This window comes from Mus caroli, unplaced genomic scaffold (assembly GCF_978045245.1).
Source record: "Mus caroli unplaced genomic scaffold, Mus_caroli_1 scaffold_18, whole genome shotgun sequence".
Taxonomy (NCBI): domain Eukaryota; kingdom Metazoa; phylum Chordata; class Mammalia; order Rodentia; family Muridae; genus Mus; species Mus caroli.
The window spans coordinates 41,179,706-41,194,838 of NW_028227273.1; the positions used below are offsets into that span (position 1 = coordinate 41,179,706).

The window sequence follows — 15,133 nt, forward strand, 5'->3', positions numbered from 1 at the left end:
ATCAACAACATAGACAAATCCTTATTCAAACAAAATAAAATACGAAGAAAGAATATTCCAATTAACAAACCAGAAACAAAAAGAGTGGTATAACGGACATGAGGAAATCCAAAGAATGATCAGGTTGTACTTTAAAATCTGTACTATACAAAATGGGAAAATCTAAAAGAAATGGATGATTTTCTTGATAGATACCACTTACCAAAGCTAAATCAAGATCAGATAAACAATTTAAATAGACCTATAACACCTAAGGAAATAGAAGCAGCTATTAAAAACTTTCTAAACCCCACCCCCAAAACTGCCTAGGGCCAAAGTGTTTAAGTGAAGAATTTTACCAGACTTTCAAAGCAGAGCTGACACTAATATTCCCCAAATTATTCCACAAAAATAGAAACAAAGGAATATAGCCAAATTCATTTTATGAGGCCACAGTCACCCTGATATGGAAATCACACAAAGACTCAACAAAAAAGTATATACCAATTTTACTTATGACCATATATATATATATATATATATATATCAAACTCAGTAAAATATTTGCAACCTGAATCCAAGAACACATAAAAAAGATCATCCACTATGATCAAGTAGGCTTTACACCAGAGATACAGAGATGGTTCAACATACAAAAAAACAAAACAAAACAAGACAAAACAAAACAAAACAAGACAAAACAAAACAAATCTGTCATTGTAATCCACCATATAAACAAACTGAAAAAAAAAAAGTCACATCATCACCTCATTAGATGCCAAAAAAAGCCATTGACAAAATCCAATACCTTTTCATGATAAAAGACTTGGAGAGATTAGTGAAATAGGTGACATAGGAAACATAATAAGAACATTTTATAGCAAGTCTAAAGCCAACATCACATTAAATGGAGAACAACTCAAAGCAACTACACTAAAATTAGGAAGAAAACAAGGCTAAACACTCTATCCATATCTCTTCAATATATTATTTGAAGTTCTAACTAGATGCATATATCCCAGTGCAAAACCACAAATACAATCAAGACAATATGCTTCTTCGAGAAGCCAGCAACCCTTTGGATTAAGCCATAAGAAAAGCAATTTAGCTCATGCATAAGACAAAGACTTCAGAAAGCATTGTGAATTTGTTTAAGGACCATAAGGAGGATATGAGCAAATTCCTGAACGAAGAATAAGAATACAAACACTTGAATGAAATAATAAAAATATTTCTTGATATGTAAGTAGAATTTAACAATGAAATAGTCACTAAAGAAAATCCAAAGAAGTAAACCTAGAAATGAAAAACTTAATATGTCAAAACCCAAAACCAAAACCAAAGAGGAAAGCCTCACAAAAAGATTAAAAGAGATGGAAGACGGAAGGTCAGACCTTGAAAACAAGGTAAAGGAAATGAGTAATTCAGCCAAAGAAAATGTTAAATAAAAAAATTTGGGGCTGGTGAGATGGCTCAGTGGGGGCTGGTGAGATGGCTCAGTGGGTAAGAGCACCCGACTGCTCTTCCGAAGGTCCAGAGTTCAAATCCCAGCAACCACATGGTGGCTCACAACCATCCATAACGAGATCTGGCGCCCTCTTCTGGAGTGTCTGAAGACAGCTACAGTGTACTTACATATAATAAATAAATAAATCAAAAAAAAATTATCTTAAAAAAAAAAAATAAATCTTTAAAAAAAAAAAAATTTACAGGCACAAAAAATTCCAGCAAATCTGGAACACTGTGAAAAGACCAAACCTAGTATAATAGGCATAAAGGAAAAAAAAGGAAACCCAAATCAAAGGCACCATTGGGAGAGGAGGGGTGGGGTGGAGGTGGAAAGGTGGGAGGAGAGGCTATTCCTTACTATCTAAGCTAGGGTTTTACTGCTGTGAACAGAGACCATGACCAAGGCAACTGTCTAAAGGGACAACATTTAATTAGGGATGGCTTACAGCTTTGGAGGTTCAGTCCATTATTATCAAGGTGGGAGCATGGCAGTGTCCAGGCATAGTGTAGCAGGAACTGAGAATTCTACATCTGAAGGCCACTAGGAGAAGACTGGCTCCCACTTGGTTAGGAGGAAGGTCTCATTGCCCACTCTCACAGCTACACACTTCCTCCAACAAGGCCACACCTAGTACAACAGGAACAAACCTCCCAATAGTGCCATTCCCTGGGCCAAGCACATTCAAATCACCATACCCACTTTTGTTGTTGGTTTGGTTTGGTTTCTTTTGGTTTTACTTTTTCGAGAAGGGTTTCTTTGTAAAGCACTGGCTATCCTGGAACTGGATTTGTAGACCAGGCTGGGCTTGAACTCAGCCTGAACCACATAGACAGACAGACAGATAGATAACTTTAAAAATATTTATTCTTCAATCATACAATACATCCAAACAACAACTTCCCCTCCCTCTACTCCTACCAGTCACCCCCCTACCTCTCCTCTCCCTCAGAATTTCCCCCTAATATCTTCCAGAAAAGAGCAAGCCTCCCAGGGACCTCAACTGAACATGGCACAAGAAGATATAATAAGACCAGGCACAAACACTCACATGAAGGCTGGGAAAGACAATCCAGTAGGAGGGAGTCAGAGACACCTGCACTCCCACTGTCAGCATTCCCCACCAAAACACCAAGCCAACGCCCATAACATGTATGGCAAGGACCTGGTACAGATTCATTCAGGCTCTGCAATTGCAGCTTCAGTCTCTGTGAGCCCTCGATGTGCCCTGCTTAGTTGATTCCTGCAGCAGTGCTCTCCAGCTACACCTCTGGCTCCCACAATTCCTTCTCTCCCTTTACTGCAGGATTCCCCAAGCTCCAAGGGGAGGGACCAAACCAAGCAGTGTGAGGTATATGCTCCTTCTTGTGGCCTAGACCTTACATCAGACTAGTTATTGATTGGCCACTTCCACAAATTCTGCACCACTATTGCTTCAGCACATCTTGCAGGCAGGCTGGATTAATGTAGGTCAAAGGTTCTATAGCTACATGACCTACAATGGTTACCTTGCCTGATTACAGAGGATAGATGGTTCTTGCCCTATATCTCCCATTACTGAGAGGCCTTCCTGGGGTCATACTCACAGATTCCAGGAAAGTTGAATAGTAGTATATTTCTACATTGCCCCTCAAAGGCCTCCAATTTCAGTATTCCCTTGCCATATCCACTTCCCCATCCCCCAACCTGATCCCTACTAGTCCCATCCCCACAGAACTCTAGTCTACCTCTAAAATCCATTTCCCCTTCCCAGGGAGACACATGCATTCCCCCAGAGCCCTCCTTGTTACTTAGCCACTCTGGGTCTGTGATTGTAGTATGATTATTATTTACTTAATCTCAAAGTAGGTTTGATTTGTATTTCCCTGATAGGTGAAGATGTTGAACATTTGTTTTTCTGCCATTTTAGTTTCCTCTATTGAGAGCTCTCTGCTTATATCTGTACCCCATTTTTAATTGGATTATTTGCTTTTGGATATTAGCCCTCTATTAGATATGGAGTTGGTGAAAATATTTCCCATTCTGTAGGTCATCATTTTGATGATTCCTTTGCCTTACAGTAGCCTTTCAGTTTCAGGAGGTCCCATTTATTAGTTGTTGATCTTACTTAGTACCTGTGGTATTGGTGTTCTGTTCAGAAAGTTATGATTTTTTAACCAATGAGTTAAAGGCTATTTCCCAAATTCTCTTCTATCAGATTTAGTGTATCTGGTTTTATGTTGAGGTTTTTGATCCAATTGAACTTGGGTTTTGTGCAGGGTGGTGAATATGGATCTATTTGTATTATTGTGTATGCAGGGTGGTGAATATGGATCTATTTGTATTATTGTGTATGCAGATACCCAGTTAGACCAACCCCATTTATTGATGATGCTCCCCCCACAACCCCTATTTCTGGCTTATTAAAAATCAGGTGTCCATAGTGTGTGGATTTATGTGGAGGTCTTCAATTTGACTCTATTGATTAATGTGTCTGTTTTTATACCAATACCATACTGTTTTTGTTACTATACCTCTGTATTATACCTTGAAATCAGGAATGGTGATACATCCTGAAATTCTATTTCCTTTTTTAAAGATTTATTTATTAAGTATATAGCATTCTGTCTGCAAGTATGGCGGTGGCCCAGAAGAGGGCACCAGATCTCAGTATAGATGTCACCATGTGCTGGGAATTGAATTCAGGACCTCTGGAAGTGCAGACAGTACTTGTAACCGCTGAGCCATGTCTACAGCCCCTCTGAAATTCTATTCTTGTTCAGGATTGTTTTAGATATCCTGGGGTATTTGTTTTTCCATATGAACTTGAGCATTGTCCTGTCAAGGTCTGTAGAGAATTGTGCTGGAATTTTGATTGGAATTGCATTGACTCTGTAGATTGCTTTTGGTAGGATGACCATTTTTACTCTGCTAATCCTACTGATCCAAGAGCATGGGAGATCTTTTCTTCTTCTGATATCTTCTTCAATTAATTTCTTCAAAGACTTTAAATTTTTGTCATACAAGTCTTTCTCTTGCTTGATTAGAGTGGCCCCAAGATATTTTATATTATTTTTGGCAACTATGAAAGGTATTGTTTCTCTGATTCTTTTTTGGTACATTTGTCATTTTTATATAGGAGGGCTATTGAGTTTTTGTTTGTTTTTGTTTTTGTCAAGCTTGTATCCAGCCACTTCACTAATGGTGATTTTCAGCATTAGGAATTCCCTGGTAGAATTTGCAGGGTTGCTAAGACGTTTGATGTGTGTGTGTGGGTTTTTTTTTTTTTTTTGTTTTTTTTTTTTTTTGGTATATATGTATTTCTTGTCTTTGTTGGGTGGTGATCTTTTCTTTGGCTGCTGTTGCCCACTCATGCAAGTGTGGTGCCTATGTGGTCCCTGGCACAGAAATGTTTCATTGGATTGCTGTGTGATACAAAGGAATGAAGATGGGCTAGGAAAAAACCATGTATCCAAATAGGATAGGGAACGCTTGGTGAGCATTGAGTAATCCAATCCCCAGGAAATGGAAGTGGGGTGGGAAGAGGGGCTCCTGCAGGCAGATTGCAGGAAAGAAGTGCTGGGGACCTTCCCTGCATCACAGGGTTTCTCGGGAAAGCAGCAAAGAGACTCTGGTGATTGCAGTGGCAAATATTGTGACTGTTAGGGCAAAAGTAATTTACTTTTGATAATTTTTTTTTTCTTTCCTTAACTCTTTGCTGTTTTAAGACCAAAAACTGCTGACCTCTTGTGATTAACCCCTGCTTTTTACAGTGGGAAATTAAATAAAGGATTTATTGGTAGGGCTCCTTTCTCTGGCAAGCCAGTCAGGAGCCCCTTGCTGGCCAGGCAAGAAGCTCCGGAGCTTGTTAACTCTTTGTGAACCAGGAAGAAAAGAGAAGAAAAGAAAATCTTTTACATAGGCAATACATGCACACACACACACACACACACACACACACACACACACACACTCACTCACTCATGTCAGGCCTGACCACCTATCTCATCAACTCCATAAGTGGTTCATGCATACTTACAAACATACACATAACACCTAAACATATATGTATTGATGAACAAACATGTATGTATGTATGTATGTATGTATGTATGTATGTATATACATTTAGTGGATGGGGCAGAGCCCCAGATGCTACCACCTTTTCTCTGGCCTTTTTATATCTTCTTAGACAAAAGTTCATTAGAAAATTACCTCAAAAAAAAAAAAAAAAAAAAAAAAAAAGAAGCCGGGCGTGGTGGCGCACGCCTTTAGTCCCAGCACTCGGGAGGCAGAGGCAGGCGAATTTCTGAGTTCGAGGCCAGCCTGGTCTACAAAGTGAGTTCCAGGACAGCCAGGGCTATACAGAGAAACCCTGTCTCGAAAAAACCTAAAAAAAAAAGAAAATTACCTCATAGATAACACGTTATACAAAGGGCGGAATTATAGAAGGATGTTGATAGTTAAGTTCAAAGCAGTGTTTCATTCTATAAGCTCCTAAGTTCAAAGCAGCACTTTCATATGGCCTCACTTTATCACAGTGCCCACCTGTGACTTCATCCTTGGATCTGACCTAGAATGAATGTTTTACCTCGATCACAAATTTGTCCCAAACCTATTTTTCTTTTTAGTGTTAATTGTGAAAGCTCATTGTATCCCTTATTATGCAGCCTTTCCTTACCTTCCTCTATGAGGAGTGAGTACATTCTATTCTTGATTTTGACTATTACATCTTTTTGGTAAAACAGCTAAAACCATCTCCTGAATACTTTTTTTTTCTTAACTGACCAAATCAGGAATTCTATAAAGTCATTAATTCATCTAAACAGCATTAACTCATGAAATTTCACCTTCATGTTGATCTGCAGAAAATATGGTCAAAAGGGTAGGCTGATGCCCAGGAATCATTAAGCTGTGTAATAGGGATAGGAAAAAGTATACCAGCAGTAAGAAGTGATTCTGGGATGAAGTCTTTTGGGATCTTGCCTCTCAGAGTTCACTCATCATAGGCCATGCAAAAATGGTGGGCCATCTCCAGAAAACGTATTTGCCTTTAGCCTTTTCTGGATGGCTCCTGACAAGGAAGAGTAGTGAAAACCACCTACTTGTGTCAGCCACAGTATGGCCACTTAGGGTCCCTAGTAGAAGTATGTCTGTGACCAGGCAGATGATATAAATATGTTAAGTAGAAGAGAGTTAGGATGACCCTGGGTCATCACAAAGAGATGGAAGTGTGCCCAGGTAATGGCTATAGGGCAATCTGTGGGACTCCTGTAGATAGGTTTTAGGACTCTCAGAAAGTTTACATTTGGATATGTGTGTGGTAAAGTCAAGGTCTCAGTACATATCCAGAGCTGGCCTCAAGCTCTCAATTTTGTTTCAGCCTCCTGAGTACTGGGATTATAAGTGTGTTGGGTTCCCATCACTCCTGGCTTGTAGTAAATATTTTTCCTTTCTCCCTCTATTCTCTAGTCATCCATTCATTTGTAAAGATATACAATAGTTAATTACAGGCTGGAGCTATGGTTCAGAGACATTGCATTTGCCTAGCCCTGGGATCAGTAATGACCAAAATGGAAAAGAAAAAGTTATTATTGAGATTGAGACTTGACTAGTTTAACTGAGGTTAGTTGATAACAACACTCTATGGTTTTCTTTTTCCCAGACAGAAACTCACCATGTAGCCAAAGCCAACCTCAACCTCATTGCTACCTTGTTTTGGGCTATAAATTATATTGAAAAAATTTAAAAGATTACAAATGGATTTTATGTTAAAATTGTATATGAGAGTGTGTGCTGGGCTCTCTTCTATCATTTAAGCCTTAATCCTTTGAGGCAAGTCCTTGGTGGATCTGGAACACACTTTTTTCTTTTTGGTGAGGCTGGTAGCCAGGAAGTCCCAGTCCAGCTATTTTTTCTGTCTTCAGGGTCAGGAGAGATTCTGCCTTAAAGGAATAGGAGAAGCATGGTGGAAGAGGGCATCGAATGTTCTCGTTTGGCCTCTATCATCTGCATGTGCACACACACACTTATAAAATAAAATGTTTCTTCATAGCTGGAGTAAAATATTATTTCTCTGAGTATTTGTTCAGATGTCTAGCTGAATTTGTGGACTGGGCACTTAATTTCACTTAGGCAAACATGGAACAATCAGTGATTTGTTAAGGACCTTTTTGGGGGGCTTTATAAAACTTGACTGTAGGTTTCTATAAAATTATGAGTAAGACTGTCCAAAGAGAGTGTACTATTTCTTTCAGTAATCATCTTAAAATATTTTAAAATTTATTTTATGTGTATAAGTATTTTGTCTGCATGTGCATGCAGTGGTAGACAGAGGTCAGAAAAGGCCATCAGATCTCCTGGAATGAGTTACTGGTGTTATGAGCCTCATGTGGGTCCTATGCAAACACAGCACAGCAGGTGCTCTTAACCACTGAACCACATATTTCATCTTTCTTCCAGAGTGTTTTGGAGATCAAAAGTGTGGGATGAGAAAACTTCAACATTTACTTCCGATGAGAATCTCAAGACTGTCAAAAAAATGGGTGGCAAAAGAAGGCCTAGACCAAGACGCTCCATCGACCTGGAAGATTCCACTGAGCAGCTGATTTCTGGTGACTTGGTCACATTCCCCTGCTCTGTCTGCTACCAAGAACTGAACAAAGCTAGGAATTTTCTACATAAGAAACATCACAATGCTCTAAGTATGCTGGGTTTCCAGTGGATGGGAGGGAGGCAACCAAAGCCCAAACTGGTCAGTTTTCATAGAGAGTGTATAATTTCTAATCTTTTGAGATCTTCTACATACAGTGAAAAAGTCCTTCACAGTATGAACTACGCATTTGAGTTTCTTTGGAAGAAACAAGTTCCATCATACTTCAAACTTTGTGATAAGGTTGGCGAGACTTCTACATATTCTCCAAACAGCAACCATCTGATGATTAAAGGTATAGCCATCTGTAGCAATAGTAATTCATCCTGGAAAGCTGAGCCGAACTGTAAATTCACCGTCGTGAACGATTTTGGTGATAAGGCCAATGTGTGCTTTTTCGGTTTATTCGATAGCCATTACGGTTATGCAGCAGCAGACCTGGCATCAAAGGAGTTTCAGGTTTTACTTCTCCATCAATTGTCTATACAGGATCCTTCCTACCAAATGACAGCTGAGCAGAAGCAACTCATCAATTCCTTTGACACTGTGTTCAGGGAAGAATACAGAGCCAGAGAAGAGGCCTTCTCTTCCACATACAAAACCTTCAGAACTAGTAGACGGGAGTATGAAGATACACACAAAGCCTTTGCAAAGGCATTTTGGAGAATGGATAGGCTTCTACGGCTTGGAAGGAATGAGACTTCCCGGGTTCGGTGGAGTGGCTGTTCGGCACTCACTTGTATGTTAGAGGGTGGGGTTAAGAACCCACATGCTAATAAAGACTGGGAAAAAAACTATCAGCAGGGTTCCACCAGTTTTCCCTTCCAGAAGACTCCACAGATCATATCTGGAGTACTACACCTTGCAAATGCTGGTATGTATCTTCATTTGCATCCATGACACCTAAATATCTGTAAATGCCTACTCATGCTGCTAAAACCACTGATATTTAACAATTTGCTAAGGTGCAGAAATTGCACTGAACAATTAAGAAACAAAAAAAATTCCAGTTTAACATACCGTTGTGTTCATTCTCAGTGACCATGTGGTATTAATTTCCTAATAGTGGAACCATTTTTCCTTCAGTTTTCTGAGCTTTAAACTGGCTAAGATACTGGGCAAACTCTTCTCACAAGGCTACATTTCCAGCCCACTTTGTTGTTCTTACTTTTAAAACAGAATTCCTCTGCCTCTTAAAACTGGGGTGTCAGCAATCAGCCCTGGCTAAGTTCTTGTCCTTATCATTTCTAATTTATATTCTATCTTACAATTTTCCTTTATCTTTTACTTCTTTACTTCATTAAATCCTTATGGGATTCAAGTACTTACACTCATACATATACATATACAGGGTCATGTCTGTGGGGGTGGATTTGCCACAGCTTTTCAGAATGGTGACTACAGTACACTATCCACTTAGTAATGGCTAAAAAGTTCTAGTTCTCTACATTCCTTCATTGAATATTGTCATCTCATTTGGTGTCTTTGCACCCTGAACCAGCTTTTTAGCCCTCGCCCCCCCTTTTTGATGGTCTTTCTGGGTAACTTAAGCTAGTTATCTTAGTCAGGGTTTCTATGACTGCGAGAAATGCAAAAAGCAAGATTTAGCTTATACTTCCAGATCATAGACATTGCAAGTCAGGACATGAACTCAAACTCAGAAGGCATGGAGCGCTTCTGTTTACTGGCTTTCTTAGCTTGTTTCTTATAGGACCCAGGGCCACTCTAGCCCAGGGATGGCACTATCTACCATGGGCTGGAGCCTTTCATTCTGATCACTAATTGAGAAAATCCTGGATCTCATAGAGGCTCCTTTCTCTCTGATGACTCTTATTAGCATCTAGCTGACACCAGAATTAGGCCAGTATAGTTAGCCTGGCAAACACCCCCTCCTCTGCTTTCACTGTTCTCATTCTAGAGTACTAGAATTACCGGTGTGTAATCTGGCTCAGTCATTATTTTGACTATACAATGTTTGTATGCAAATGATGTTTATATATGTATTTCTATATGCATCATTTTGTATTTAAGTCTTTTAGGAACTCGTACTCCTTTTGTTCTTAATTCCTTTGTGCTGACCTGTTCATTTGGTTTGTTTCCTGCCTGGAAAATTCCTTGATTTCTATGATGTGGATTTCCTGGTGTTTTCTTTCCTTTCTTTGAGACAGGGTCTCTATTATGTATCCCTGACTGACCTGTAACTATGTAATCCAGACTGGCTTCAAGCTCACTGAGATCCACTTGCTTCAGTCTCCTAAGGGCTAGAAAAAAGGAATACACCACTCATACAAGGCTAGTGATGAATTTTTAAGATATTATTTGCCTTGTTTTTGAAGGAAATAATCAATTGGTGTGGAATTACAGACTGGCAGATTTTTCTCAGTTGTTGGAATCTGTTTCCTTTTGGCCTGCTGGCATCCCTTGTCTCAGCCTCTCTTGTTCCTCTCTTCAGAATGTGGCTCCTCCTTGTGGCTGCTTGAAAGATTTTCTCTTTCTCAGATTTTAAGCCATTTGACTGTGTTGGATCTATTTCTCTCTTTAAGGATCCTAAGATCACTCACATCATTTGTGTTAGTCCAAGGAACCCACCAGCAGCCTACGAATGCTCCTTTAATCTGTGCTTTGTTTCATTCTTCTATTTTTCCTTCTTTGAAGGAAATATTTTTCTTAATGCAGATGACCTGAGCTCACAAAGATCATGGTGCATGTGTGGAAACCAGACGACTTTCAGGGTTGGTTCTCTTTCTCCCGGCAAGCCATCTTTTCTTTCTTTTTCACTCTAACCCAGGCTGTCCTCCCAACTTGTGGCAATCCTTCTGCCTCATTCTGAGCATCTCGACATCCTGGATGTTAGAAACTCCACACTGGCCAGCCATCTTCTTCCTCTTGGAGACAGGATCTCACTCTAACCCAGCCTGTCCTCCAACTTGTGGCAATCCTCATTCAGAGCATTGAGGTTACAGGTACTAGCCACCATGTCAGATTCTCTTCCTTTCTCTTTCCTTCTCATCTTTCCTTTCTTCTCCCTTTCTCTCACCTTTAGTGTTTTGTTTTCCTCTATTTTCTGAGATTTAGTCCGTCACTAAAGACAAGAAACTAGAAGTTACAAAGAACTTATTCTTATGTTTTTGTGAATGTAACATATGTGCAGGTACCTGGGGAGTTTGAAGAGAGCACATTGGATCCCCAGAGCTGGAGTTATTGGCAGTTGTGAACCACCTGACAGGTCACTAAGTTTTCTTAGTCACTGATCCATCTCTCCAGCCCATTATTATTTTCTGACTTAAGAACTTTGTTATTTCTGCATCAACTCATCAACATGTGGAGACCTAACAGTACCTTGCCCAGGATGTGTTTGGTGAGATGGGCTAGACCCTGATCCACAGTGACTATTACTGCCCCCTTTGTTTTTTGGACACAGTGGCCTCACTCTTGCAACCCACCTGCCTTATACTACCAAGTTACTACTCCTTTAAAAGCAGGACAGTCACATGTACCTGCCATATTACAGAAGTATATAAAGCCAAAGTGCTTGCGTACCATCTCCCTGCTTAAGCTAGTATGTGAATTCAAGCTGTCACATGGAACATTAGAAAGTTGAGCTACTCCCCCTACATAGTTTTAAACCTATAGTAGCATTACTCACACACGCATACACTTTCTCTATTTTAAGAAAGGTGCTGAACTACATCCTAATAGTTTATCTAGTTGCCACATTAAATGCAACGGTGTTGCTTTGCTGGTGACAATTGCTCAGTTTACAGAATGTCTCCTAAAACCCATAAACAACGCATGATGGCACCTGCTAAGCAGGAGTACTGGGAATTTTAAGACACTGTCAACTACACAGACAGTTCAAGGCCAGCTCAGGCTATATGAAGCTTGTCTCAAAACCAAGCCAAACCAAACCAAACCAAACCTCCCAACTCAATATTTACTGACTTACCTGCTACAGATCAAAGTAAAAGATCCACAAGTTAGGATAAAAGAAGAATGAAAATAGAAATCTGTGCAGCCTGCAGGAGCATAATTTGCACAGCACAGGGTCACATTTTACAATCAACCCTGGAGCTCAACTAGCATTCATACTATGATGTGAATGAGGCAAGACTACTGTTTCTCTCACACCAGGTTATTTGTTATTTGCTAAACAAATCAAAAAGTTTTTCTGAAATGAGGCAGAAACAGGAGGATCTCAAGTTTAGGTCAGCCTGGGCTACATATTGAAACTCTATTTCAAAATTAACGAAAAGAAAAACAAATAAGTTAAAAGTCGAAGAAACAGAATTGAACACATTAGCAACAAAATTCTGATTCCAAGTATAGCACTGTTAAAGGCCTAAATATTCTTTGATTGTAGACAGTGTTTCACTGTGTGTAGCCTGACTGTCCTGGAACTCAGAGGTCCACCTGCCTCTGTGTCTTGAGTGCTGGCACACCACCCCCACCTGACAGAATATTCTTATTTTAAAGTGTGTGGTACACGTGCATGTTTGCCATAGAGTGCATGTTGGAGTCAGGGCAGCTTTGGGGGTCAGGTTCTCTACCATATGGGGTCTGGGTCAAACAAGTCATCAAGTGTCTCTACTTACTGAACCAGCTCATTGACCCCACAAATTTTGCTTTTAGAACTGGTATATTAAAGTAGGAATTTTAATTTTCAGGGGTAGAGTATTCGGATACCAATGCCACCTGAGATATGTTGTGAATCACAATGCTGTACCAAAAACCACTGCTTGTTCTTAAACAGATGATGATTCTAAAATCTTGGGGAAAACAAAACAAAAAATCCAAACCCCTTCTAACAGCACCTTTTAATCTGTTTGGACCAGATTTAGACTTCAGGACATTAATGAAGCAAAATGTTGCAAATATCCCAGGTTTATTTCAACTATGATCATACCATACTGCCATCTCTTACTGAAGACGTCAGTTAACAACTGTCGAGTTTAATGTGGCTGCCTATTTCCCCAATATGAATTTTTATAGAACTGTTTAATTACACATTACAGAAATCTAGGATGGACACTTAACAGTGGAATTTTATCAATATCCTAAATACATTTGAGTTTTAACTTTCACCAGTAATATACATATGTATATACATGTATACATACTTTGTTCATTTATTCATCCATTTATTATTTATTGATTGATTTGTGTGTATGTATACCTGTATATGAAGGTCAGAGGACAACTTGTAGGAGACAATTCTTTTCACCATGTTCGACCCAAGAATGAAACTCAAGATTAGCAGGCCTGGTAGCAGCTACCTTTACCTAACTTTCTTAACAGCCCCCACCTTTACCTAACTTTCTTAACAGCCCCCAACAGTTTTTGTCCTTTGAGGATTTCTCATTTTTATGTGTATGTATATGGTCCTGTGCATACATACAAGTACAGAGGCCAAGGGCAATTGTGTGCTAACCTACATGATGCTAGCAACTGAATTCAGGTCCTCTGCTAGAGGACCTCGTTATTGCTTGTTATTGCTGGGTCACCTCTTGAAACCCCACCAGAGATTTTGTTGTTGTTGTTGTTTGTTAATTACTTGGTGCTGGGAAGATGTCTCAGTGTTCAGGAATACTTGGTGCTCCCCTAGAGAGTAGAGTTCAGTTCGAACATCCATTTGGGTGGCTCATGGCAAACTAACTTCTGCTCTAGGGAATCCAATGCTCTCTTCTGGACTCTACAGACACCCACCCTCCTCATGTGCACATATACTTAATTTAAACATTAAAAACCTCCTTTATTTGAATATTTAAAAATCTGCTGAATAGATGTTAAACAGTAAAAACCATTCTTTGAAACAGTTTCATAAAAAATTAATTTAGTAATTATTTTTCATGACCTGTAGTTTTTTTTTTTTTAGTTAAGTGTTTTAAAGTCTACTGGTTGCCACTGAGATTTGAATTAGGTTTCCCAGTTCAAAATCCTATCTGTACAGTGTTGAGCTTACATATTCTAGAAATATTTACATGTCATACTTTGTGTTTAGCATTGAAACAGAATTAATAAGTTGCATATGTTAGTATGAACTGATGATTAATCTTTTGATCTCTTTCTCTTAAACAACAAAACACTTGTTTAGGAAACGTGCAAGCAGTCTTATGCAGAAATGGAAAAGGGTTTTGCCTGACCAAGGAACACACTACACGAAACACCAAAGAAAGAAGAAGAGTCCTTTACAGCGAAGCAGTGATCAGTTCAGATGACCCCTATGGCCTCCTGGACGGGCACATCAAAACCACCAGGGGTCTTGGATTCCATGGAAACCTCAGATTAAAAAAGTCCATTATTCCAGCACCGCAAACAATTTCTGTCCCTATAGATGATTTATGTCAGTTTCTCATCTTAGCCACTAATGGACTTTGGCAAGTTTTGGACAAGAAGGAAGTCACTGCACTGGTAATCACCTTGTTTCATGCATATAAAGAAACCCATGTTCCTCGCCCTAAAAACAAACCCTGGCCACCTATAGGCCTTCTTTCCCCACCAGACAGTAACATCCGAGTGCTGTTCCAGTACCAGCCTGAAAATGAAGACATTATGTCACCTGCAGATGGAACGAAAGGGTTATCTGACTCAATATATGCTGAAGCTTACACTCATCAAGGTAAATCTGCAGAAACATTTTCCCCCAAAGGGACCCCTTATGACCCGTGCAGCTCAAAAGAAAATAACAGCTTGCCCACTATAGACAGTAAGCGGGAAAGTGAGAAAGAACTATGTATTAAGAATTTCTACAAAGGTGCAGCTGAGTATATTGGCTGTGAACTTGTAAGCGCTGCAATAGAAGGTGGTTCCAGAGACAGCATCACTGTTATGGTAATGTTTCTCAATGGAAGTGAGTATCACAGGCTGACATAAAAACATTCCAATGACCTAGAAGAGCAAACAGTGCTACAAAGACTCCTGTGAAAACCATTCCTTAGACCGGGAAGGAAATACAAAAGCTGCAGCTTATATATCATATGTATTATGGTGTATAATTTATGTCAAAGACAGAGAAAACT

At 39.5% G+C, this 15,133-nt stretch overlaps 1 protein-coding gene across 1 annotated transcript in view; it reads left to right on the forward strand.

The window, feature by feature from the left end:
* The window catches only part of Pp2d1 (protein phosphatase 2C like domain containing 1), a 34,014-nt gene extending 19,027 nt beyond the window's left edge, over positions 1-14,987 (forward strand). The window contains exons 2-3 of the mRNA XM_021186474.3: positions 7,928-8,991; positions 14,209-14,987. Coding sequence (XP_021042133.2) covers positions 7,928-8,991; positions 14,209-14,987 — 1,843 coding nt within the window. The remainder of the gene's footprint in view (positions 1-7,927; positions 8,992-14,208) is intronic.
* The last annotated feature ends 146 nt before the right edge of the window (positions 14,988-15,133 follow it).